Source organism: Clytia hemisphaerica, unplaced genomic scaffold (assembly GCF_902728285.1).
Source record: "Clytia hemisphaerica strain Z4C2 unplaced genomic scaffold, Clytia hemisphaerica genome assembly, whole genome shotgun sequence".
Classification (NCBI taxonomy): domain Eukaryota; kingdom Metazoa; phylum Cnidaria; class Hydrozoa; order Leptothecata; family Clytiidae; genus Clytia; species Clytia hemisphaerica.
The window spans coordinates 392,125-420,100 of NW_027104433.1; the positions used below are offsets into that span (position 1 = coordinate 392,125).

General features: G+C 34.7%; 1 protein-coding gene across 1 annotated transcript; it reads right to left on the reverse strand.

Annotated features, from left to right (window-relative positions):
* Positions 1-27,976, reverse strand: LOC136820651 (protein timeless homolog; the record flags this gene model as incomplete). The annotated part of the gene is given in 40 exon segments (XM_067076846.1): positions 1-388; positions 4,394-4,647; positions 5,004-5,327; positions 5,844-5,937; positions 6,178-6,299; positions 7,082-7,156; positions 8,448-8,657; positions 9,188-9,227; positions 9,533-9,643; positions 10,135-10,187; positions 10,618-10,703; positions 11,055-11,110; positions 11,419-11,474; positions 11,864-11,943; positions 12,553-12,701; positions 13,219-13,417; positions 13,682-13,757; positions 14,672-14,755; positions 15,965-16,062; positions 16,318-16,398; positions 18,154-18,362; positions 18,721-18,811; positions 18,974-19,052; positions 19,318-19,421; positions 19,625-19,732; positions 20,766-20,816; positions 21,049-21,110; positions 24,509-24,578; positions 24,700-24,808; positions 25,134-25,222; positions 25,428-25,499; positions 25,641-25,705; positions 26,157-26,210; positions 26,331-26,391; positions 26,593-26,633; positions 26,802-26,903; positions 27,049-27,111; positions 27,209-27,356; positions 27,615-27,676; positions 27,788-27,976. Coding segments are annotated over 40 exon segments (4,263 nt in total), but the record flags the coding sequence as incomplete, so codon positions are not given.

A 27,976-nucleotide genomic window follows, 5' to 3' on the forward strand; every position in this document is an offset into this window, starting at 1 on the left:
TACAGATATCCATACTCTATCATTCATCCAAGCCAAGAAAATCGACCTGCTCATACAGATTACAATATACCCGTTCATTTGATAATGTCATGTTTTCTAGAGCACGGTTGGTTTGCTTAATAATATTCGAATCTTAATCTCCGATTACTTTACTATAGATAGGTATTCTTATAGCGTTCTGGCTAAGTTTGAATTTATTCTTTTATCGTCCGACAGTTGCTTCTTCTTCGATTTCATCTTCACCCTCGGAAAGATGTAAGCTGAAATTCAATGCAGATTGTTCGTGGTCAAATTCACTTTCCATAGTGTTCAAAACTTCTTCTGTTGGTGGTAAAGTTGATGGTTTGCTTTTTATTGGAAGATCTTCATCGATGATATTGGGCGGTTTCTATTGGGAAGAAATGTTTCATTTTTGAGGATGGCTATTGACTTTAAATAAAAATGTGGGGAAAATAATTCAATTGATAAAATATTGACAAACAAACGTACATTACATAACAAAACATAAATTAGCGTACAAACTAGAGATTTTGCATGGAACAGGAGGTGTTGAAGAGGGTTTTTTCGGTAAAGGTTATAACGATTTTTATATTCAGAAAAACTGGATCCTCCTGGATCTTTTGCCTCCTCAACATATAGTTGCCCCCAGATTTTTACACTCTGACCAGACTCCCTGGATCGTTATACTAAAAAACTAGACCTCATGATTTTTACTTTTAAGAAACTAGACCCCCTGGATTTTTTTATTTCCCACACCACTCTGGACGTCACACCTCCTCAACATGAAAAACAAAGACAATTTCTGAAATAGGCAAATTTTTATTGCCATACATTATACAGAAGTATACGCAAAATCGAACATAATAAGAACGACACAAAAATAATCAAAATATACAAAAATTATAATCCTATGCTTCCCGTTGGAGGCTGGTGATTATTAAAATATAAAGGGGACCAGTTACTCAGGCAACAAAGTCAGGAATTTTAAAGTTAACTGTAATGTATTTCATGGCTAAAATGGATCATGAATCCTGGTAGTAATTCTTGAAACACAACAAAATGAGGTCGACCATCCATAAAGTTATGAAGCGTGCCAGATAATTATGCAAACGATGAATTATTCTGTAGAAAGTTGCTGGTCGATGAGGTTAGATTCTTCTGCAAAGAAGCAGGTTAACAAAAGGAATACTTTGCAAGGGGAGGATTTGCATGAATCTGATTAAAGACAACTATATCCTGAAATACCATTTTTCAAGAAAAATAAAACGAGAACGGATATTAAGAAATTGATTTATTATTTCCGGACCTGTAGGATTTAATGCTTTATTCGATTGATGTCACTATAAAAAAACATCTTACAAGTCTTTTTTTATTGGTTGATGAACTTTGTTTGACAAACGATTGACGCAGATATCAACACGAATCAATATAAACAATATCTCTTACTAAAAATAACCTATACCCAATGACCTTTATATATCCCTGGACCAAGCTATATTCGCCATATTTGACCAAAGTTTTTTTTGAATGGGCACCAATTCAGAAGCCGTTGCAGTGTTGAAAATTAGCGTCTAACGGCGCTACATCATCAAAAGTTTTCGAGGGAAAGTAGACCTAGCGCTCTCGATGCATTTACACCGCTATTGAGTAGTGCTGCCATTAGGGTATCACTTTTCAAAAAAACTCCGATCAAAGATTTTACTTGGCCGGGATTGAGAAAGGGTCTATAAGAAAGGGGTGGGTGTTATACCCCCAAGCTGGCACACAACGTTATGGACGTTCATTTAATGTTATATGGCCGTTGGGAACATTAGGTTAACGTTGAAACTACGTTGTTTGCCAGCTAGGCAAAGTGGTCGCTTAAGGGTTGAACACCCAAAACCCATCCCTAAATGTGGAAAGTCTTTCAGAAGTAAATGCGATTAAGAGTCCATAGAAGAGAGGGTGCACTGCAAGTTATCGAGGTAATTTTTTTGGACAGTCCGACCACAAAACAGTTTCAAAGAAATGCACCAAAATCTACTCTGCACTGTAAAGGTCTAATTTTAAGACTCTAAATATTGTCCCAAACATACTACCTTTCATATCTTTCATAGAAATTAAATTATGGCATCTACTAAAAAAAAGTAACCTCTCGACCAGCAGAACCTTAAGCATCGGTAGAGATTAAGGCAAATTCTTGAAGAAACGTTTGGAAAGTTTAAATCCAGAGCATTGATCATCTATACCAAGTGGAGGAAATCTTATCTTCTTATAATGCTCTATTTGGAATTATAGTTAAGCGACTCTGGGGTGGAGCGACCGTAGCATGAAGGTAGAGCACCCAGCTACGGTGCGCAAGGTTGTTGGTTCGATCCCCAGCCGGGTCATACCAAAGATTCCCAAAATGGTACTTGATGCCTCTCTGCTTGATGCTCAGCAACTAAAGAGACGGATTAAGGGTGAGTGGAGAAATCCAGAGAAAGGAGTGGCGCCCTCCTCTACCTTCGGGTAGACAGCTATACGAAAAGGAAGCCATCTGGTCGCCTTCGACTGCGGTCGCAAACTTACTTACTTACTGGGGTGGGCAGTAGCGGAATGCCATTACTCATTGAAACATTTTTAATCTGTTTTATACGAAAAAAGGTGAAATTGGTTGGATGATCTGATGATTGTTTTTCATACTTCGGGAGTATCCGGTAACAGAGACAGGCTGCAATTATATATTTTGTTGTGTCTAAATCGATTGACATGTAAAGCAGGTAAATGAACACTGTTTAGATTTGTCATGGTTTAAGGGCTCTGACCATAGTAAAATTTTTCATAATTGTCGTTTATAAAATGTATTTTTCTGACTGGTGTAACCAACAAAACTATGGCATGTTATACATTTTCTGTTAGGCCAACTATTCCTGAATCTGAAAATTCAAAAATTGCATTGAAAAAATTTGATAAAGAAGAAAATGAAGATATTTGCGAGAAAAAGTATTTCCACTTTAAGAACCTTATTTTCAGCGAAGAAAAAACATTTTGAAAAAAAATTAGCACTAGATGGTGTATCTTTAACCAAACTAACAATAGATTTTCGGAAAGTTTTTGTGAAAGCTTCTTTGTCTCAAAACTTTGAAAATATTGGCTTCTGACCAATTTTTCATCCCAATTTTTTGTCGAAATTTTTTAGATAGTTCAATATTTTGCAGATAATTAAAAAAATAACCGAATAATCGGTAATATAACCGACCTTTTGACTATGATAAGAGCCCTTAAGACATGAAAATTATGCTAAGGTGTGGTTGTGGTATTTTCAAAAAGAAATATCGTGAGTCATAAATTTGAAGTATCTCTTTATCTTCTCAAGCTTGGAAAGGAGGATTTTGGATTTTGGAGGGAAAACGCGGTCACTCGTGCAAAAGAATCGCTCTAGCGTTGAGAGCACGGGTTTTAGCCCCTGTTAAGAAATGAAAAGGGAGGGATGGTAGGGTTACACCTAATTGTTGTGAATAGCACATCAAATCAAGATTTCTTGTTAAAATTAACAATCCCACTCTGCAATTAGCAATCAAGATGGTCGAGTAATTACTGATACAAAAGGAGCACCATATGGCATACAGATTGCCGTTGCAACATAAAAGAAAAATCTTGCAGAAGAAAAAGAAAAATTCCCGAAAACCACATTAAAAGAGACCGAATTTTTTTTGTTTTTCATTAGCTCTATTGGTTTTAGCGTTTTCACCGCTGCCTGTTTTTAAGTGATCTTGTGTTGTGTGCGCTCTCAAATTAATGAGGTCTACATTTACAGTGGTTTTACGGTTAGCTTTTGCGGTAAAATCGTTTCGGCATCGTTTTCAGATGTGCGATGAAACACTTAAAAGTTAAGAAAAAAATGAGAAAATCTGCCGAATAATACCGCCCCATGAGTCAATTACCTGACAGCGCTGTGTGAATAAGATAACACCCTACCTTTGGTTCATTTCTAAAGCTAAAAGAAGGCCCTCATTCTATTCTTGGTTCAGATACCTATTGTTTATGCCAATATGCATAATTATCTCAAAATTATTACTTATTACTTATTATCACAAAAGTTATTATCTCAAATACTTGGCCACTAAAATTATGGCTCGGTAAATAAATGACACAAAACCGAAGTAGTCAGGGCCGGTTTGTCTTAATGTCAGATTCCGCTCGATTGTTCTGTTAAAAGCAGTCTCGATGGATTATTGTTATTTGGCCAATTTGAAATCGAAATAGACCTGTTTGGATTTTCTTAGAAAATTATTTCGTGTATTTTACAAACCAGAATAAAAAGGACCTAAAAATCACCATTTCACGAAGGTGAAATTTCACAGTAAATGATACCTATAAAGACCAACGGAGGAGTTCAATTTTAGGGTCCAAACAAAAGAAACTCTCATACCTCACTCTCCTCCACACGTGATCTCTTAGGTTGGTTCTCCTTTTCATCATCTTCGCTGTCAGAATTCAACATGACACTCCTTCGTTTGGTCCCTGGTTTACTGATTACATTCTCTCCGTTGAAGTGTTCCACATCTTTCTGATCAGCATTTTTGGAGACCTGACTCTCCTCCAGAGGTGTTTTGTCCGAATTTTCGATATCATCATCTGAATCCATCATAGATATTCTTCTTTTCGGTTCTGCATCACTGTTTTCTTTAAAAACAAAAATATTTTCATTTAATAATGACAGACCTTTTAAAGTTGAAATCTGAATTAAAAGATCTTTAGAATGATACCGCATGAAACATGAAATAAAAATTTAAATTCATTCCAGGATTACTTCTTTCAAACTGCAACGGCAGCTAACTAGGCAATGTGCTGGTTTAGCGAACAATCATGCAAGGCCATACAAAAGTGAAAAAATGATGTGGAGTATATACCCCCATCTTTCATATAAAGCAATCAAAGCATCAATGTCAAGTAAAGATTTTCATCCTAAAAGGGAATCGTCCAGTTGCATTCAAATAGTCACACCATTACGTATTATTAAGAATTTAAAAGTATCTCACCTGCGTCTTTATCCATACTTTGATTGGTTGATTGTTTGGTCTCCTTCATAGGTGATTTGTATAGTTCATCAACAACAAGACCCCCGTCTTCGCTATCATCTTCTGAATCACTTTCAATCATAACACGTGACTTCTTTTTCTTCTTTTTATTGGTGGTCGTTGCCGTTGAAATTTCACTTTCGTTTTCAGTGGGGTTGACTGTGTTTTGATATTGTGACTCTTTCCCAGATGCAGAAGCAGACGCAGAAGCAGACACAGACGTTGATGGTTCATCCGGTGTGAGATCGGTGACTGATTCGTTCTGTGTGTTAGACTCTCTAGGAGCTGAAAAAGTTATATATCGATGGGAGAGTGAGACGGGATTCTAATACAGATCATGTCAGTTATTGTATCCTTTACTCTATATTATTATCACCAAACATTGAAAAAAGGGGAGGTTTAAATTTATTTTCAATCTTTTAAATAGTGACCTCGTTTCAATCAAAAATCTTCAACATCTCATCTCGTCTTGCATCTCAAAGATTTACTCCCGGGTACCTAATAGCCGGGGGAGGAAGTTGGTAAAAATCTCAAAACTTAGGGGTGGAATAAAAATGTCCTGCAGGGTGGAAAATTTTTGAAAAGGAGGCTAATACAGCAGAATTAGGACAAAAATCGAAAAATTAATTAGCGGGGGGACGGCTATTACGTACCTGAGAGTAATAATCCCGGTCTTTCAATCTTTACTGATGGCACCAGAAATTCTCCACCCCCCCCAATCAAAACCTCTTAAAGAGGGTACTACATGGTGTGGGATAAAATAATTGATTTAAAGCTAAAATACAAATGGGTGGATTTTACCTATTGACGTTGAAGAGACTGTGCTTTCGATTTGTGATATCATCTTTCGCAAATAAGCGGGCGTTAGTGAGGGCGGTATCGTCCACCAAGTTGCCTAAAAAATTTAATGTTCACCATTTTTAGGCTTTAAAATTACTAGACTAACAAACTCCGTTTAGTTATTAGATTTCGTTATTATCAGTTCTAGGATAAGATTTGAAGCCCCTGCTCAAACAATATTTCAGTACCTGATAGTGAAAAATATTCTTTAAAAACAACAGCCTTATTTAAACCAAAGAAACTAGGAAAACTACTTATGGTTTTAAACAAACTACAACTAAAATGGTATTTTTACCACGTTGAAATCGGCAGGAGGTTTGACACCGATCTTGCGCAACAAACGTCTGAAGAGTCTATTCTTCATAGCTCTCTCATCTTCGTCTGTCATGGTCAGCAAAGGTGTGGCGTACCATTCATCTATAGAGAAACGAAAAGTTAAAAGAGGCGTCACTCTTTCATTAGGGAGTAGCTACCGATAAAATCTTTTTTAATCTTTTTTTTACCTTAGGAAAACACAACAATACATTTTGAAGAAAGTTTTTTTTTTTCGAGGGGGGGGGGAAGTCGTTTCAAATAATATACCATACAAGAAATAAAAAAATGCTGTTACACAGAAAAACTAGAGCTCACAATGCCCTTCAAAGGGTCAGAAATATTTTTAAAGACGCTCTCTGATTCGACATTTTGCTTTTCGGTATGCTTCCGTTTTTTATGAAAATTTCCCTTGTACGTTTTTTGCTCTCTTCTTCGACTTCTAGCAGTAAAAAGGTTTTTAAGACAAAGTATGAACTATAAATTTCGAACTTTCGCAATGAATTTATGACTTTTGACAAGTTTATGACTTTTGACATGTTTTTACGGACCCGTATTGAGAAAAATCGATTCGCGACTATATTTTCCGTTACCAGCTTATTCATTTGATGTTTTTATTTAATTATTTCATTTGGGAATCTTTCTACTATCCATCACGCATCCGTATTCGATAAAAATCAAATTCCCTTTGATAATCAAATTAGAGAGCGTCAACTGTAGTAATGCCCGCAAGATATTCTCAACAGATTTTATCAATTCTATTTTAAGCATTCTTTTCATTGAAATAATATGATGTAAGGTCTCAAGTCAGATCATTTCAAAGCGAACAAATCGTTGCATTGAAAACAATAAACATAGAAGAGCAAAAAAAAGCATTTGTAAAATACCTTGAGGGTCTTCTTCCCTGGCTTCGGCTTCCCGCGTTAGTCGTGTTTGTAACCAAATGATCTGCTGTGAGAAACCTACGGAAATGAGAATTTATTTTGTTCGTGAACAAGTGAAACTTTTATGGACCTACCTGGTTATGCATTTAACACATATATAATTGTTATCTACGTGAGTATGAACGTTAAACAATCATTCAGAACAAAAATAGTGACGATTTATTAAAATTAGTCGTTTGTTTCTTATAAAAAAAACGTTTAGAAACCAAAATTTCATGCTCTTGAAATATTCTTTCATATTCAAGACTTCGTGAGCATAAAAAGACATCTATCTCATCAAAAAATTGAGTAATTTGGCTAAGAACATTGATGTATGCTTATTAATAGTGATTCTTATAGATAAAGATCCGTTTTTTGAGCTGAAAAATTTTTTTACAAAAATCTGCTTGACCCATCTTTTACCTACTTTCATGCAAAAAATTAAAAAAAAAACAACGATCCAATATTTCACAAAGTCCAAAAAACCCTTTTTTTAGCAGTTTTTTGGCCCAAATTTGCCCAAAAACATTTTTTTTCGAAAATCGGGCTCAGTCACATTCGAGGGTTTGTAGTTAAGCATCTTTGTGCAAAAAATCATAAAGAATGAAGAGGCAATCTCGAGAAAATCTAATACCTAAGTAATTGATAATGTGCTTATAAAAAAATATCGAATTTGGCCAGTTTTCCTATAAAAACACGACAAGCAACCAAAATTTCATGTCTAAACACACATATTCTTCAAAAGTAAGCCCTCATGAGCAAAAAAAACTTCTATCTCATAAAGAAATTGAGTAATTTGACTAAGAACATTGATGTATGCTTATTAATATAGTGATTCTTTTACCTATGATGGTACCCTACTTTCATGCAAAAAATCAAAAAAATTTAATGATCCAGTTTTTTAGCCGTTTTTTGGCCCAAATTTGCCCAAAAAAAAAATTTGGCTCCGTCACATTTTGGCCACCACTGTTTTGCGCCTTTGTACCAAAAATCAAATGATTCCTATGATTCAATCTCGAGAAAAGCTGGTAACGAACGGACGGACGAACGGACAGAGGTGAATTTATAGGACCTTCATCCCACCGGGGTAGGTCCAAAAAATCTAACTTATAAAATCTAAGAGAACTCCAGGCCTTCAAAATAAATTGTAGTAGAAAAGACACTGAGGCTTAAAGCAACGAAGAAAAAGAAAATTTCACCCCTTCTCAATTCTGAGCCCTTACTTTTAAGTTTACATAGAAAAGTTCCCGAGAGCCTCTGTTTTAACAAAATTAATTATAAACCTTTCAGGCAGCAAAGAAAAGATTAGATATAGACCATAGATAGCTACCTATTTCCTTGACTTTGCGCGTTAAATCACTGACACTCGCGTTAGGCGGGAGGTCATCAACAACAGAGTCATCTAGCGTGATATCTGCTTGATCATCATTGTCAGAATCATCGGAATTGTTGGCAGGGCTATTACTATTGGTAGCGTTAGCGTTCGAAGATCGTTGAGATTCCAAAAAGTTCTCCAGATTTCCTTCTTCGTTTTCTTCGTCTAAGGGAACAAAATAAGATTATAAGCTTAAGGAAATGTCCTGCCTACACAGGTACAGCAGTGTCATCTCGCAAACTATCCCAGTCGGGAAAAAATGAAATCCTGAAATTTATTTAATCTCATCTATTGGTCATAGTTCATAAAACATCGTTTGGGTATTGACTTTTTACAAGCATATTTATGAAAATCTTATCGAAAATTCCCAAGACACTCCAATGGTGATCTCAAAACTATGTGTTGTAGGGCTAAAATGGCCAAAAATAACCAAAGTATCATATCATGTTTTTTGAACCAGTAGAAAATTTCTTCATTTTTCTTCTTCAATTATAATTTATCAGATAATGCTCCTAGAGGATATCTTTCCAACGGTGTATCATTGCTGAGAAATTGTAAAAAAAAGTGGAATGTCCACATCCTTTTGAGATATACCCTATCATAAACGAGGTATTCTCATTGCAAATTCAGTAAAACTAATTGCTTGTTCCACAACAAGCTATAGTTATATTATTGGAAAAGCTTAGATGACTTACCACTGCTACTTCCACTGTCATTTTCTCCATCTTCACCATCCTGTTAATAAAAAGAAAAAGAAGTTGGTAAGAAGAAGCTTACACGTGTTGTCGATTCTAACTTTCTGAAAGCCATTTAATAAGTAACCCTCCCAGTTAAACCTAGTCTAGGGTCTTGAATAAAAGATAAGAAATACTGATAAACTGAAATAATTTTCTAAAGAAAACGCTAGGGACCTCACAACTAACAAGCCAAACAGACGCGGCTTATGTGTACCCCACTCCTGTGCACAATATTCATTTATCTTTGCTTTGCAACTTTTAAAAAAGAACAAAAACACGAACACGGGTCATCTATTCACTTACCACTAGTTCTTTGAATTCTTCATTTCTCCTTCGTCTGCGTTTCTTTTCTTTCTTCTTCTTCAATTGCGTTCGATCAGAAATCTTCCCTGTCGCTATCAGTTGAGCCACCACCTGTCGAGAATATTGAAAACAAAGCTCATTAGAGGCACCGTATCCAAACAGCTTAGCTAGACTTTTTTTTTTAAACAAGGCATAGATGGTTGACAACTAGGTGAAAAACTAGGTTCAAGTTGTGGTAAAGATTCAAAATGCTGTCAAATAAAGAAAATGATATTCCTTAGTTCGTTTTCAAATCTTGGCGGTTTTTTGTTAAAAAGTTAAATTAAGATGACATAGACTGTAGTTGTTCATAAGTCGTGTTACATAGTACTTAAGGTGTATATATGATAATGCAACAACTGTTCGGGGTAATGTTAGTTTATATGGACAATTAAAATGCCCTTCAAGTTTTGCTTATCAAACACCAAACACCACTCTGTATTCAGTATAGTCATCTAGCATACTGATATTGAGAGAATGGGAAACGGTAGCGATACTGAAAATTTTCAAAAGCAAATATAAGCTCCGTTTACAAGAGTGAAGTTTGACATCTTTGCACTTACAGCTTGTTTCGATTTGCCAGAAGTGATTGCCACCATGATATTGTTCAAAATATCTATAACAGTATGAAATGATAGTCAAATAAAACTCTCCCCTTTATATTGGTTCCCTTATGTGTAGAATCGACCCTTAATTAGGGTCAAATAGTTGATTCTAGTACGTCTACAACCTCCAGATTTTCAGCTGAGTCAAAATCAAATTTCGGTTGTCAATGCCTTTGACCATGTTTTACTCGAGCCCAGCCTTCTAAAAGCACTAGGATTAAATACTAGGACTAAATATTTGAATCTAAATGAAAGCAGAATACATAAGGCTTCTCAAAAAAAAAACCCATATACTCCAAGTCTGTCAAAAACTACTACATTTTTAATATTGTAAGATCTTAAATCCTGTTGAAAAATCCAGAATTTTAGGAGGGTTTTGCACTAGAAGTTTTTTTCTAGAAAACCCAATACAGTTACAATAAAAAAAAAACAAATTCATACTATCAGTTTCTTTGAATTCTTCGAACAAGCGATGCAATTCTTCTGTTTGTTCCTCACTCCAATCTCTTGCTTTTGCTTTCTTCGGTCTGGAAATCATATTGAGGTTAAAGTAACAGTTTTTAAAAGGATTATAGTAAAGATGGTTCGAAATTTTCATTCTTAAATGGTCCTAAGCAAAAGGTCTAATTTTTTGTCTAATTATTTTCAAACATCGTAAAAAATGGGTTTCTCGACGTTCAAAATCTATTGTTTTCAAAAAAACCTATGAATATCTCGAGTTTGGAGGATTTGGGAAAAGGTAATTAAAAATTTTGCTTAGGACTATAGAAGATAATATAGGCCAAAAGGCAAAAAATATTTTATTTTCATATGATTATGAGGTTTTTGTAAATGAAATATGCTGTGGACAATGCTATTATTTTAAACAGGTTGCATACCTTGGAAGATCTTTAGCACTATCAACCAGTCGCATCCGTACCAATTTATTCGAAATCTAAAAATGAGATTTGTAAAAGTATAAAAATTAAGGAGCCCCACGCCCGCTGCTCGATCTGCATCTCACCAATTAATAAGCATATTAAGGCTTAGACTAGAGTCTACTTTTGACTGAATTTTCATAATATCCATTGACGACGAATCCAGTGTAGCAGCATAATAGAAAAAGATGGCAGCAATATACTACCCCGCCACTTAATTGCGTCATCCAGTCTATCGAAAAGCTTTAAGTGGACTACAGGCTAACAAAAGCTGTATGACGTGGTAATTAAGACGCTGATCAGAATGATAGTCAATTAGGCTCACCTGTCTTCGTGTTCGATCCTTATCGACGATACTCTTCAAAATATCACCAACAACGTCTACAACACAAATACAACATTCATAATTTTGAAATTTGAACTTTTCTAATCGTGTTAAAGAAAATTCAGTCAAAACTCTTGTAATTGGTGAACAGTAGCCTGTTAGACGGAAACCGCTTTCTTACCGCGTTTAAAAAAATGGTTTAGTGAGAAGGTACAGGCTAAGTGAACAGTGGTCAGAGCAAGTATTTTTGTCTGAGAATGAAAAATGGATTTTACACAGCACGAAAAATTAGCAGATGGATGAATTATGCCGAATTACGCGAATTACAGACGGATAATACTTCGATGACACGGGAAAGTTTTTAACACTGGATGAAATAATTGCATTTTTGCAATAACTAGCGATAATTTCTACAAAGAGAACACCTGGGAAATTTAATACTTACCATCAGAATCACGATATTGTTCATATAACGATTTCAACTCTTCTTCATCTTCGAAAGTCCATTTTTCACGGTATTTCGCACTGAAGAAAAACGCAAGAGATGATCATGTGATTGGTTTACGCATACTTAACCTATTGTCTAATTCTTTCTTACAAAAGTGGCTCTTAAAATGATTTATATGTTCCTGGAGAGAGAACAAAAAGGTGAGACCTTGACTGATTAACGAGGCCCCCTCGATTCACGCAATCACGCCATTATTTTTTGAAATTCACTCATTCACGCAATTTTTTCTCGAGTTTCAAGCAAACCCTCTTTTTCAGAGAATCGGAAAAATTTTCGGGAAAAATCGGGAAACATTTGGAAATCGGAGGAAATCGGGAAATTTGCACATAGTCAGCGGAAAAAGAGAAAGTCCACGCATTAACGCAATTTTTTTTCAATTTTCACGCATAACCGAAAAAGCCCATTCACGCAAACCGCTGGGGGGCCATAAATTTTGATTGTTTGGACAAAGCATACATACGAATTGCTATCAATCAATAGATAAATAAGCCTTACCAGAAATGTCTAGAAAACATGTCCTGTCTTTAAAACTAAAAGATTGTTCGTTAGTAAAGCATATACTCTATACAGCTCTTTAGAGTATAGAAATCAACAATGACTGTGAAATATTTATAAAAACTGCTCACGATTGGTTTGGCATTTGGTCTTCTCGTTCGCTTATCTGATAGCAGTCACCAGTGCCTTTCCAAAACAATGCTTCTACAAAAATTTTCGGTCTCTCTGATGCAGCAGCAACGAATTTACCAGTGATGTACTTGGCAAATTTACAAAGCTCCTGAAAATCGAAAATGGCATTTAAAAGGTATAAAAAGCATAATTTCTAAGAAAACTGATGGTCGCGTGAAAGAATTTCAACATGTTTCTCAAATTTGCTTAATTTTTCAGGCCATTCCATTTTATACATACAGGGAGGTGGACGAAAATTTCCAGGTGGTAATCTTGGAAGAACTTCCAGGGGCTCCAAAGCTGAGGAGTAATTTTCATTTTCCAAGGGGTAAAAGACTGGTTTCAGTTCGTCCACTGTCACTTTAAGGTATGAAAAATTTTTTACAAGGTCTTCATTGTAAATTTTACCATTGGGTATTCACACATTTTCAAGATTTTCTTTTTGAATAGAAAAGGTTCGTATAGGAACAATCCATTGGAATGAAAAGGGCAGAAAATCGGCCGTCGTAATTAGAGCTTACAGGCAAATTCTATGTTTGCATCAAAATATATATCATACGATAAATAAACTGGGCAAAAAGTTGGTCGTCTAAATCAGAGCTAATAAATACCCCTCTTATTGTTACCTTATATTCAGAGCATTCTACATCCAAAAGTTCTTTAAAAGTAATGAATATGGACAATTGGAAAAACATTTCAGGGAACTTCAACTCCACAGCAACTCGGTGCATCATTTTAATAATGGCATGGTTTGTAGATGATGTATTCTTCTCAAAGTTCTTCAACAGGTAAGCGTATGGAATCAAAATTTGAGGAGAAGCGAGCCTGAAATTAAAATAAGATGAGAAAACTATTTGGCAACGAATTATAAAATAAATACTGGAATGGGCATAATCAGTTAATCATGTCAATGTTAAAAGATGAAGCTTGTCTTTCTCTCAAGATGGCAATGATAGTAAATAATCAGTGAAAACCTACCACGTCGCCGCGTTACAGTCTACAGCGTTATAATGGGCAAAGCTCTAACCTACCAAAACGATAAGATCCTCATTTTAGTCAGCGAATCGCTAATAATAATTAATAACTTACGATGATAAGAAGGCCTTCATGTTGAATTCTCTTTCGACACTTTCCACGCGATTCTCCTCAACTTCTTCTTCTTCGCCTGTAAAACAAGTCTTTGGTATCAATCAAGGAATAAAGATAGCCCCATTACTGGCTGGGGTCCGAGGCTGTTTGCTTTTGTCAAAACTAAGGCTTTACAAAAAATGTCTAGAAAGACATTCACAGGAAAAAATCGGTGAATCACATTCGTGTGAAAACCAATTTCCGAGCATGTGATCCTGCAAAAAATCACATGCGTGTGAAAATGTAATTAGCAATCCATCTTTTCTTACTTGTTAAATAGAATAGAAGTCAATTACTTTTAGGGTATTAAACCTCTCTCTCTAAGAAAGACAAACAATCCTATTTGTGATTTTAGATCTAGTCACACCCCATTTAATAAGTCGAGAAAAGATGGCTTGTGAATTGTATTTTCACACGCTTGTGATTTTTTGCAGGATCACATGCTCGGAAATCAGTTTTACCAAGCATGTGATTTTCATACTTTTTCCTGTGATTAAGGGTCAATCACAGTGATTCTCGAAACGACCTTCGGGAATTTCAAAAACATGGACGACACTGTGATTCACCCCCTTCCCACTGTAATCGGTTAACTTGGGTTCTGATTCCTAATAACTTACACAAGGCGGGCCATGTATTAATATTGCATTTGGCGGGACTTAAATATGTTGTTGGTGGGACTTAAATATGTTGTTGCTTGGGCCTAGATAGAGTCGATAATTTACGTGAACAGCCCAGTAATCTAGGACTTTTAGACAGTCTTTTGATTGTTTTCACGGGGTCCACTTTCAGCCAGCCCGGCTATCTATGAACTGAACGGAACATTGGAAGGATTGGGGATTCGTACTAGGAACCCCTGATTTGAGGTGCTGACGCCTTAAACCACTTGGCCATCACACCTTCAACCCTACACCCCTACGAACTTATGACATGACTCGCCTCTTTACAACGTACCTGGGTCATCTTCCTCTTCATCTTCTCCTCCTGCTTCTTCTTCTTCGTTGTCCTCTGCTGCCATCTCGTTCATGTATTCTGGTCCTAAGTGGAGATATCGGACATCGATAATAACAACAATAATTACATTCAGAAAAACGATATCTTCAGACAAAATTTTCTCGACCTAAAACCATGCACATTGCAGGCAAAATTTGTCCAAATTTTTTTCGAAGGCATAGGGCTTATATACCGGGTGCACCAAAAAAAAGTATACAGGTTTGTCGAGATATTGTGAGCTTCAGGATTTAAATTTTTTGTTCATTCTTTTTTTATCGTATAGAGGATGCTCTAACTTGAATTTTGAGCTATCATACATTAAATTTGAAAAATTAGTTCGAAAATTATCTAAAAAAAACGAAATTTCAAAAAATCATTAAAAACAGCAATCAAGCTATAAATAAGACAAAATGACAAAAACATAATTTTAATGTTTTTTTTGGTGTTTTTTTTTCTCATTTAAATTTTACCAACAGTTTCTCCATCTTATTTGCAAGTCATAAAACATCGAGCAAACTCGATGCAGACCCAAATTCTTTGGGCAACTAGTCGAGGAATAGTGACTATTTTTTCAAAAGTTTTCTCACATAGCACACACATAATATCGAAACCTCTCTTTGAGATTTCCAAAACTTTTTTTTTAGCTTTTTCAAAAATATTATTCCACATGGGAATAGCTTTTTTTACCATATTTCTAAATTCCGTAACGAGTTTTGATGAACACAGTTGCATTTTTTGGTATTTTTATGTGCAAAGAAGGTAAGTGTGAAGAGAAAAGTTTGCTTGCTGTTTTTGATGATTTTTTGAAATTTCGACATTAAAAAAAAGTAAGTTTTTTTTAGATAATTTTCGAACTAATTTTTCAAACTTTATGTATGATAGATAGCTCAAGATTCAAGTTAGAGCATCCTCTATACGATAAAAAAAGAATGAACAAAAAATTTAAATCCTGAAGCTCACAATATCTTGACAAACCTGTATACTTTTTTTTGGTGCACCCGGTAGAATTTACATATTTTTTATAATTAGAATCCTCTTCAAGTGGTCGAAAGTTATGTACGCTGGGTACTTGTTTGGTACGCTGGGTACTTGTTTGGTACTTCTGGATTCTAGCGTTTTCAATCAAAACAGTGCGGTCCTAGCAAAGTTGTATGCTGTAAAAGCTTCAGTCTAAAGAAACATTCATCTAAAACTTTAATTTTGGTTGATCTAACGAATAACGGATTTAATCATGGCAGATGTTTCGCTACTTACGATCTAATTCTTGGAAAAGTAAACTTCTAAGGAGCATAAATTCGTCCTCTCTTGAGATATCATTGCTTCCAAAAACAGCATCATCAGGCCAAAACTCTCTAAAAGAAAAATGAAGAAAAGTGCAGAGCCTCAATTCATTTCTAGTCAAATCATAGCACTTCGACTCATACAGAAAAAAAGACTTTATACAAAAAAATTTTCTTCAAATTCTATTAAAGTCTTTTATTGAAATCCGTATGAAACGAAAGCATTTCGCACAACAACTCCCTTCACTTAAGACTGATAGAAAATTAGGGCATGTAGATAAGATATGAACCCTCTTTTATAAAGAGAAAATAACGTTAAATATATACCTTGAGGCACGAAGAAGAACGACAGCCTTGCCATGTTTAGAGGTACGTAAACAATCTTGAATACGAACCATGGTTGCAAGTCTATAAGATTATCAGGTTTGGCAAGTTTCAAAGAATGTACTTCAACTAATCTAGTTTTTAAAACAGTGAGATTATCACATTTGGCATGGGTCAAAAAATGTAACTAGCTAATCCAGTTTTTTTTTAAATGAGATAAATGTTAGGTCTTAAAATATCGTCGCGGAAGAAATAACAAGCAACATGCTGAATGGACCTACCTAATGATTAACATCAGATGAAAATAAGAAAAAAGTGACAATAATCGTTCAAAAATTCAGAATGGAAAAATAAAGCTTGTGTGTTGAATAATGTAAAATGGTAAAAAGGAATTTCCCCAAATACGAAAAACACTTAAACCATTCAGCCCCAAAAAACCGTTTAAGCTGGTTTTGGCCCAAATTTGCCCAAAAAAAGTTTCCTTAAAAATCTGGCTCCGTCACATTTTGGGCATTGCCATTTTGCATAATTGTGCAAAAAATCAGAAAAGAATTATGAGTCAACATTGAGAAAAGCTATATTTTCTTATTTGGTTAAAGGGAATTTCCCCAAAATACGAAAATCCGTCTTTTAAGGCGAATAAGAATTTTCCAGGAAAAACCACTTCAGCCATTCTTTAGAGAATCTTGCCCTCCATCTTTGTAGAAAAAATCAGAAAAAAGTAATGACAGGATTTTACACAAAGTCCAAAAAACCCTATTTTTAGGCAGTTTTTGGCCCAAATTTGCCCAAATATATATTTTTTCGAAAATCGGGCTCCGTCACATTTTAGGCATTGCCATTTTGCATCATTTTGCAAGAAATCAGAAAAAAATAAAGAGTCAACTTTGAGAAAAGCTATATTTTCTTATTTGGTTAAAGAGAATTTCCCCAAAATACGAAAATCCAATTTTTAAGGCGAATAAGAATTTTCCAGGAAAAACCACTTCAGCCATTCTTTAGAGAATCTTGCCCTCCATCTTTGTACAAAAAATCAGAAAAAAGTAATGACAGGATTTTGCACAAAGTCCAAAAGACCCTATTTTAGGTAGTTTTTGGCCCAAATTTGCCCAAATATATTTTTTTTCGAAAATCGGGCTCCGACACATTTTAGGCATTACCATTTTGCATCATTGTGCAAAAAATCAGAAAAAAATAATGAGTCAACATTGAGAAAAGCTATATTTTCTTATTTGGTTAAAGGGAATTTCCCCCAAAATACGAAAATCCGTTTTTTAAGGCGAATAAGAATTTTCCGGGAAAAACCACTTCAGCCATTCTTTAGAAAATCTTGCCCTCCATCTTTGTACAAAAAATCAGAAAAAAGTAATGACAGGATTTTGCACAAAGTCCAAAAGACCCTATTTTTAGGTAGTTTTTGGCCCAAATTTGCCCAAATAATTTTTTTCTCAAAAATCGGGCTCCGTCACGTTCTGGGCATTGCCATTTTGCATCATTTTGCAAAAAATCAGAAAAAACTAATGAGCCAATCCTGAGAAAAGCTGGTAACAGACGAACGGACGAACGGACGAACGGACATGGGTTAATTTATAGAACCTCCACCGGGGTACCCGGAGGTAGGTCCAAAAAGACCTGAAGTTGACCATCGAACATTTTGAAACCTTTTTACTGAGTCGCTAGCATTTGCTATGTTCAGTTAGGAAAATGATAGTTTAGAGATTTTTTTCTTCCGATTTTCCGCAGAATCTGGATTTATTACTTTCTTGTTTGTTTTCTCGGCGACGATATATACTTCTGCATTCCAACCCATATTAATAATAATCATGAATTTTTCCCTACCTTTGTTCATCGTCAGGGCGGTCACTAGCCGGATCAAAAGGTGGCGCAATATCACTTGGCAACTCTTCATTTCCTTGTAGTATAGATGACAAATTTGGTGCAACGTCATCCTCCCATAATTCATCTAGCTGTTCATTGGTTAATTGTGGCGGCGCACGGCGGTTGGTTGGCCGTTTCTTTTTACGAGCTTTCTGTTTCTTTCGTTTTGTCTGGAATAAGGAAGAAGATTGATAGAATATAATTTTTTTTCAGTTTTCTTTAGAATGAGTCGTAGTATTAGTGTAATTAAATTAAATTCAATTGAAAATTTAAAAAGTTTCCTTAAATAAAGAAGAGCTTTAGCATGTTCCTTTTAAGTGTAGAACGGGGTTTAATAGAGGATCAATTGACATTTTGATTTTGCTAAAATTTGCATTGTCTTTTGGTACTTTCACAGGAGTGACAGAGGTTCCAAGATTATTAACCTCAATTCAAATGACTTGTCACCAATATAATCTAACTAGTTTTGTTGAGATAATTGTCATCTGTATTGCTTTGTTGTGATAAAGAAATCTAGACTCATGTTACCTTAATTATAATAGCACCTTTATTAGAACAAAAACGCTCCAACATCTTCAGGAAAACATGGAAAGTGTCAATCAAATCTGCCAAGTATTTCCTATGGTAAAAGAATTGAACAAATTTCGTATTAGCTACGTTAAAGATGAACTTTTTAAAAGTTGATGCGAAAAAACTTTTCCCCATATAAATGCAACTGTGAATATGAGAGCTCTTTTAGGATTCTAGGATGTTTGTAATCAGTTTTCAAAGAGATCCTTACTTGCTTTGCTTGTGAGCGTCATAGTGTCGAATAAGTACCAAGAAAATACTTCGATATTCTTCATGATAAAATACATTATCTGAAAAAGAACGAATGATGAAAATGACGTCGAGAGAGTGAAACTATACTATGGTGAAACAGTGAAACAATGAAATATTTGAAAATTATAGAACCATAGTGTGCAGAGGGGTCTTATCCCCCCATTTATATTTCATCCACCCTATATATGCAGCCCCCCTATTTAAGAAAATTCATTCAATTTATATGGTAAGAAAGGGTAGAAAATGGCGCCGCAGGCAAAAAATTTGCCATTTACATTACATTACATAGCTCGCAATACTTACTTTTTATTATAGAAGAAGCATCCTTCAGTATTGTATCATGAGAGGTGTCCATATGTGCAATATATGTTAATAACTCTTTGTATGCTTGAATACCATAATGAAGTCTATTAAGAGAAATAAGTTCAAGGAATTTAAATCTATTGGTGAAAAAAATGATAAAACGTGAGACGTTTCAATTTTGTTCTATAAATGAAAGTCAATGCAAAAAGAAAATAACATCAAAGTGCGAAATAATTGAATAGCTGGATCTTAATATTGTCAACCTAAAGAACGTAACATAAATTCGATATATTCAGGATCAATATACCTTCTTTGCCAGGGTTCCCATCCACCTCGTTTATGCATGAAGAAATTATCATAATAATGATTGATTTGTTTCAACGTCTGATAAAATATGTTCATGTTCAACGTCTCACTGAAATGTAAAGTTTTGAAAGGGATGACCAGATGATTTGAGATATTTTTCCTGTCAACGATTCTGAGCAGAACCTCCAAATCTTTTGTCAAAATCTCTTCCAAAGTAGAGATATTAGAGTTACAAGTTCTTGGCTTTTAGCAGGAAAAATAAAGAATCTTGACGTAAAATCCATTTTCAAATATGATATTTCGATTTTGGAAAAGATTTAGACAAGAAAATTAGCAGATTTTACTCAAGGTTACAGTATGGAAGAAATGTAAGGGCGTGAGATCTTGAACCAGTTGATAAGCTCTCTTTTAACTATTTTCAGAGGAGTTAGGATGATGTTTTTTTTTCTGATGAAAAGGATGAACATGTCTCAAGGTCAGATACTTCAAACAACATCGAATAGTATTGGGAAAATTATGGTATTTATTAACAAAAAAGGATAATTCATATGTTCTAAGTTACACAATATTTTTGGCTGAAAGGGTTCAATCCATTTTGATTATTGTAAATTATGTTTAGATAGACAGATACGAGCCCTCCGAATGCATTCGGAATGGGTCCTACTCCTGAAGGAATAAGAGTCACGGCGCTGACAGACGCGAGCTGCCAAGCCATGGCGTATACCGTGAAACTCGAAACGACACTGGGAAAGCAATGATCGCGCGAGACCAAACCTTGAGAGTGCTACCGCACGTCACAATATCTGTCTAGTCTACCTCTTGTATCAGAGTAGTGGTACCCAATTTCCCTCACATGACATGGGTTGACCCGGGCGAAGGTACATTTACTTGCCGAGTGAATCGTAGTGACACAGCGGGCATCGAACTTGGGCCTCCCAGGCGGGAGTCAAGGATAATAATCACTATACCACTACGCCTAAATTGTGTTTTACAGATAACTAACCATTCCATTGTTTACCAATAACTTTCCATGTGTAAAATAACTCTCGCTATAGTTTTCTCAACAGTCAGACCCATTCTTTTTCGTCACATAAGGATAAGAAAACCATAACAACATGGATTTAAAGATGTAAATGGCTTACCTAACATACTCAACTTTGAAAGAGTGCACTCTATTAAATGCCATAAAAAACCTGAAAAACAAAAAAATGATGATGGTGTTCTGATTCAAACTTGATTTACAAAAAAATTGATGACCTTGACTTTAAGGTTACGCTTATTTTGCAAATGTCTTTTCTTATAAGAAATAATTATTTTCGAGAATTCAGACTATTTTTCTGAAAAATTGAATTTTGTCAATTTTGTCAAGAGGTACAGAAAGATGAAATGATAGCTGAAAACATAAAAGAAGAAATAAAAGTTAACCTCAGTGCCCACATATAGAAAGTTTCGTCATTTTCTTGTGATCTTTTACTGGTGATGTTCTCCTGAATAGTAATAAAAGATAATAGGATTGATAAAAGCGTTTGGGATGATGGGAGATTATTACTTTTGTGCAGATGAACCAGGTGTAATTATGTAAACTTTTACAAGGTGTTACCCTCGTCGATTCAAATTAAACAAGCTAGATGCTGAATGGACCTACCTGATGATGAAAGTTAGATAGCAATGCGAGGAGAAAAATGAAAAAAATCAGTCAGAAAATATAGCGTTTAGCGAAAGTGCATAACGCAATAAATTCATCATTGATTGTTGATGGGGGGAGAGGGGAGGGTTGTTGGGAAAAAATAATTAGAAAGTTCTGGTCGAAAAAATCATGCTTGATGGTGAGCATTGTTATCAATAATGTTTTTGTGTGAAAAACATAGAATTATAAGGAAAAAATCCAAAGAAAAACGGCGATTTCCGGCATATTTCAGGCATTTTCCGCCGGAAAAAAATTTTACTCAAAAATCGGACTCGGCCATGTTTTAGGCATTGTTAATACGCATCTTTGAGCAAAAAATCAGAAAAAACTAATGAGAAAATCTCGAGAAAATGCAAAAAAACAGTTTTCCGGCATTTTTCCGGCATTTTCGGCCAGAAAAAATGTTTTTCGAAAATCGGGCTCCGTCACATTTTAGGCATTGTCATTTTGCATCAGTGTGCAAAATTTCATAAAAAATATAAAGTACAACTCGAGAAATTCAAGAAATACTGTCTTTCCGGCGAAAATAGGTTGTTCCAGCGATTTTTAAATAGTTCCGGCTTAAAAAATCGATTTTATTAAAAATTGAAACATGCTTGATGGTGGGCATTGCTATTAATAATGTTTTTGAATGAAAAAACAACCAACTATAAGGAAAAAGTCCAATGAAAATCTAGAAAAACGGCGATTTCTGGCATTTTCCGCCGGAAAAAAATTTTTCTCAAAAATCGGACTCGGCCATGTTTTGGGCATTATTAGTACGCATCTTTGAGTAAAAAATCTGAAAAAACTAATGATAAAATCTCGAGAAAATACCAAAAACCAGTTTTTCCGGCATATTTTTTTTCCGAAAATCGGGCTCCATCACATTTTGGACCATTGCCATTTTGCATCTTTGTGCCAAAAATCAGAAAAAACTAATGAGCCAATCTCGAGAAAAGCTGGTAACAGACGAACGGACTGACGGACGAACAGACAACGGTTAATTATGAATTAACCGGAGGTAGGTCCAAAAATACAAGACGAATTAATTACTGCTGAAACAACAAGAAACAAACAACAAACAACAAGAAGCCCGTTGGGCGTGAAGGCCCAGCAAAAGCGAAAAGTAAAGTGTTGAAAACAGTAAATGTATGACCCATTGACATGGATCAAAGTGAAGACAGGAAATTTTTTTTCAGAATCACCGCGGTACTTCTCATTGGTTAAACGCTTCAAATTTTATTGAATAGTCTCCTACCAACCGGGCCTACAGGCGCAGGTTCACCCGGTTGAATACGAGTTTCAAATATCGTCAATTTTTTTTACCTATTTTTTGCCTTTACAGTTTTGGTAACGTCTTTCTTTTACCAGGCCTTAGCAGCGGACCCCCCTCGCTAAAATGTATTCAACTACATTCAACTTTCCAATAAAATTCTAGCCTGGATCCAGACTCAAAATTTCAGAAAAAAAAATCTTACTTCAACATTAAAAGTTTCTAAAATTTTAGAGTCCGGTGTAACCAAAAAAGTCGAACCCTTGTTGACAGACTATCAAAACTTTGAAAACCCAGGCAGACACACATAATTAACTTACCATAAAACCTCTTTTACAAACTCAAAAAACTTTCAAAACTACTATAAACTACATCAAAACAGCTACCACATTTTATAAACGGCTATTTTGTTTAGAAATAAACCTGAGTTTTCATTTTCATTTGTTTATCTTTTTTCACAAGGTCAGATTTTCCATAAATTATGCGCGCCCATAGAAAAATATAAAAAAATCCCGCAAATATTCTGCTTAGAAATATCCCTGCAGGCATGTTAGTTGGACCAGACATATATTCGTAATATAAACGTAAACCAGAAAAATAATCTTAAAGAAACAAGACGTTGAAATAGTTTTACGGTCTGGATATCCAGGCAAATAAATTTCATGTGGTTAATGTAAGTTAACAGTCAATGTGACAGATCCAGAAATGACCATTTTCACTGTTCATGCGTTGCAACCATGAAAAATGTTTCAATCTAGTTCAAATTTACCCATGAGCTGCATTTTAGTGTCCATTAACAGATTCCAGAATCAGTTTATATACTTTAAATAATTATGTGAGTTGAGTTTGAAAAAATCAAGCCACCGACCGTTTTAATGCCGACAGATCAAGAAATGACCATTTTATTTAATGTGTAGAATCATGAAAAAAGTACGAATCTTGTTCAAATTTACACATGAGCTGCATTTTAGTCTTCATTAACATATTCCATAATCAGCTTATTTGAAATAATTCTGTGTCGAGTTTGAAAAATCAAGCCAATCAACTCAAGCCACCAATCGTCAAACGAGACAGATCCAGAAATAACCAATTTCACGGGTAGCATCATGGAAAAAGTTCCAATCTTGTTCCAATTTACACATGAGCTCCATTTTAGTATCCATTAACAAAGTCCAGAATCAGTTTACTTGAAATAATTATGTGTGGAGTTAGAAAATCATACCACGTCCTTACCACTGACAGTTGTTAACAGCGACATATCTAGTCTAGAAGTGACTGTTTTCTTGTGTAGCATCTTATTCAAATTTACACATGAGCTGCATTTCAGTTTATTTATTTCTATATCAGAAGCCATTATTTCCTAAAAATAAAGTCTTTTTGAAAACAAGAAACTAAAAATGAAAGTGATTTAAGGAATTTTCACTCATAAAAATTAATGAAAACTTGAGCAAAGACTATAAGATATGGCAGAATGTTGAAAAAGGTTTATAAAGAAAAATCACTACAAAATTTCTTTGGTTTGAAAGTCTCTTGACCACTAAAGCAAAGAAAATGTTCAAGAAAGTATGAATCAACCTCCTTGCTTCGACCGACATCTATTTTTGTTTTGAAAATTGTTTTGAAGTAGCGCGGAATCAGAAAATATATCTTTTATAGCCAGTATCCGACTTTAGCAAGCTTTTCCCTCTCCAGACGGCAAAATTAAAAAGTGTGTTACTGGTTTTAAGCGCCGTTTCTACCAAAACGGACACACAGATGGAATCCACCACCACCGTAGACAGACAGAAAGTTGCAAATGAAAGGCCTACCGCTTAGCGCTGGGCCAACAACACCAAGCATTATAAAAACTTGTAAAAATGCCCATAGTATGCCATATACCATTTTTATTGGTATTGTTTTGTGAAAGATTTTTAGCATCAATCTATTAAATGAGAAAGGGCTACCTTGACTTGTCGCATCAAAGGATTATAACAATCTTCCAAAAACTTCTTGCAAAATTCTTTTAAAAGCAGCCTAGGAAGAAATAATAAGTGCAAAATCACCAGGTCAAATTTTAAATTAAGATAATTTATGATAAATTCACATTTCGGTGAAAAGCTTTCACTAGGGAGATTGAAGTCAATTCAATAATAACCTAATTGTAAGGGTGGAGCGTCGTTCCACAATATTGTCTTTTGCTTCTCTTTTTCGAACTGGTACTTTTGCTCGATACTTTTTGTGATCAAATGAGATATCATTGGCATCTAAACACATAATAACAAGAAGAAATTAAATACAAGCTTAATATAAAGAATGTATATCTCCATAACTCGAAGACGCAGGAAAAACACAAATTTGTTCGAATTAAGGAAATTTTGAGTTAAATGGAGGTGGTGTTCACAACAACAATATATGAGTTATATGGAAAAAGATCTATGAGGTATTGTTACTGAAGGGAGCATAAAAAGCGGTTAAAGCGGTTCGAGTTAAAGGGACTTTACAAAATTTTCCAATTAGGTTTAGGCAAAAGGAATGCAAAAGACAATTGAAAAAAAATTTTTTGTTGTAACTGACAAAGAAAACCCATACCAGACACATGTTGATGGTGTACCAATGTGTTTTTATGACCGATTCCTTTCATGTTGCTAACCCAAAAGGAGCCTCCAAATCGTGAATGTCTGAAAGAAAAAATAGTAGTTCGAAAATTTATTGTTGTTAGAAATTGGAATGTTGAGAGTCATAATTTGTAAATGAGTTCTGACAAGTATATTGCTTTTAAGGCAAGATCTCTATCGCTTAGGTGGATGAATATGATTCTTTATTAATCAGATAATAGTAATATAAAAAAACACTTGGTTGTTATTTTCCGGATAAAGTTTTTACCTTGTGTTTGAAACTTTTTTTGTTGAAGTCTTTTTGATTGCTTGTTCTTTTTCTTTTGCTTTCATCAGTTCCCTAAAAATGACCGTTTTGGCTTGAATGAAGTATAACATTCTTCAGAGACAATGGCTACTTGAAATGCCTAAAAATGTTCACATAATTCAAATTTCCGTGAGTTGTTAACTTGTAAAATACCATCAAAATATACAGATATACCTTGTATCCTCAAGTTTTTCACTTTCACTTCTAATTTCAGAAGTCTGTGCAAGTTTTTCTGGATTCTAAAAATACAATTAAATACTTAGTATTCATTTATTACTGCATTGAGGATGGTTCTATTAGGACTGAAACTTCTCCAAAATGATAAGGGAAAGGCTCTGGTATTAATGAAACAATAATTAAAGCTCGGAATGGATGCTACATGTTTATCTTCATTCAGGTTTTACAACTCCATGTATGTCACAACATCATAAAGTCTGTGACCATTGTAGGAGGTAAGCAAAGGCTCCTCTTTTGATAGCTGTCTACCTACTTGGAGGGTGCCACTCTTTCCCCCCTGGATTGCTTCACTTAAATAAAGTATCAAGCAGAGAGCGTAAAGTACAACTTTTTGCACCAAGTACGAAATTTTGGTATGGCCTTGCCAGGAATTGAACCCACAACCTTGTGCACTGTAGCTAGGTGCTTCACGTACCTTCATGCTACGTCCAAACATTAAAAGATTGTACTTACTTGTTCTCTAAGCATCAGATGGACAATCTCTATGGAATGCATAGCCCAACGACTCTAAATTGAAAAGATAGACAGAAAGAAAGATAAATTTTTCAATGGTTAAAACAAAATTGTAAAAGAATGAATCCTTTTCTAATGGACAAAATGATAACCTAAACGTTCACATAAAGTTACCTCTTCTGGCGAGCTACAAATGTAAACTAACAAATCATCGATACCATTCAAGTGCATGCTCCTAAATGTTAAGAAGTAAAGAATTACAAATAACAAGTTACAGAAATACTTAAATAGAAATACATCTTTGTATGTAGCAGAGATTACAAGAAAATTCTAAGAAGTAAAGAATTTCAAAATACAGGTTACAGAAATATTTAAAAATGTTTATAGGCTAGCTGAGTTGTAGTAGGACTTAAAAGAGAATGCAAGAATGTCCTACCATAAAATTTGATCATGTAGAGAGGCATCATCGTCAGTTCGCTAAAAAGAAAAACGAAAGGATCAAACAAACTTTCATTGGCTTTCTTAGGTTTAACCATTTTAGTTTAGCTTTTTAAGAAAATATGAGGGTAGAGAACTGCTACTGTTTTTCTAAAACATAAAATGAATGAAGCATAAGTAGTATGGTAAAATGATTTTAAAATGCACCTTTTCATCTTCTGGTGAAGCAGGAACATGTAAAATGTTTCTCAGCAAGAGAAGCAATCGTTCAAATAACAAATATTCATCTTCTCCTCGATCTTCCATTTCCTAGATAAAGCCATCAAATTATGTGAGTTTTCAATGTGTACCTAAGGATCTTTTCTCAAAACAAACTACTTAGATAGATCAGAGATTTCACTGAATATTAAGTAAGAGGTATCAATATGATAAATAATGCATAATAATAACATACCATCTGTAAAACTTTTCCTATTTGAGCAGCAATTGCACTCATTGCCTTTTCATTTACAAAAGCCTATAAATTAAAGATAAAAAGTTAAAGTTTGTTATAATGATAAAACTTTTAGGATTTCTATTTTGGTACAATCGGAAAGATCAGAATAGAAATTTACCTCTTTGTATCCTTGAAGATGGCCAACAACTTCCATTTGCTTTGCAGAATAAGTGTTTGACATTTTTGTGGGGGCAGATTCTTCAGCTAGCTCACTCTGATTCTTATTAAAGCAAATGTCTGCAGGTGAGGTCAAATTGACAAGCAATCTGAAAGGATGACAGAAAGTGACTTGAAATTCTGTACTTAGATTCACCACCAAGTTAATGGACCTTTAGGAGACTAAAAAGTAAGTAGAATCATTGACATCTCAACTATTGTGAGCTGTAAATCTTAATATTGATATCTTTGATGGCCTCTTTCAACCTTATTTCGCAGGAATGAACTTTTGCATTGCGTTGTCTTGTTTTTATCTAATTTATATTCTTTCGCCAATGTAGTAGTAAAAAATGATAAAATTAACATACCTGACAACAATATCAATGAGTTCTGCATTTTCAGCATGAAACATGAACATTGGAAGAAGGTCCTAAACAATTCAGAAGATTTATTAGCATATGAAAAACATTAGTTATTATAGGTTATTAGAGCTTTCAAAATAAAACCGTTGTTATGGATAATAATTGAAAGATTGTCATACCTTTTGAATCAGTTGAGAATGTCCCATTTGTCTTCTGATGTTACAAGATTCATCTTCATGTTTCAAGAAACGAATCAAATCTTTAAGACTTGGAAGACAATCTTCACCCAGAAAGTAGTCCGTGTCATCATGATAGCCAAGACTGGCCATCACACAGACTAATTCTGTGTTCATCTCCATTGTTGTGTT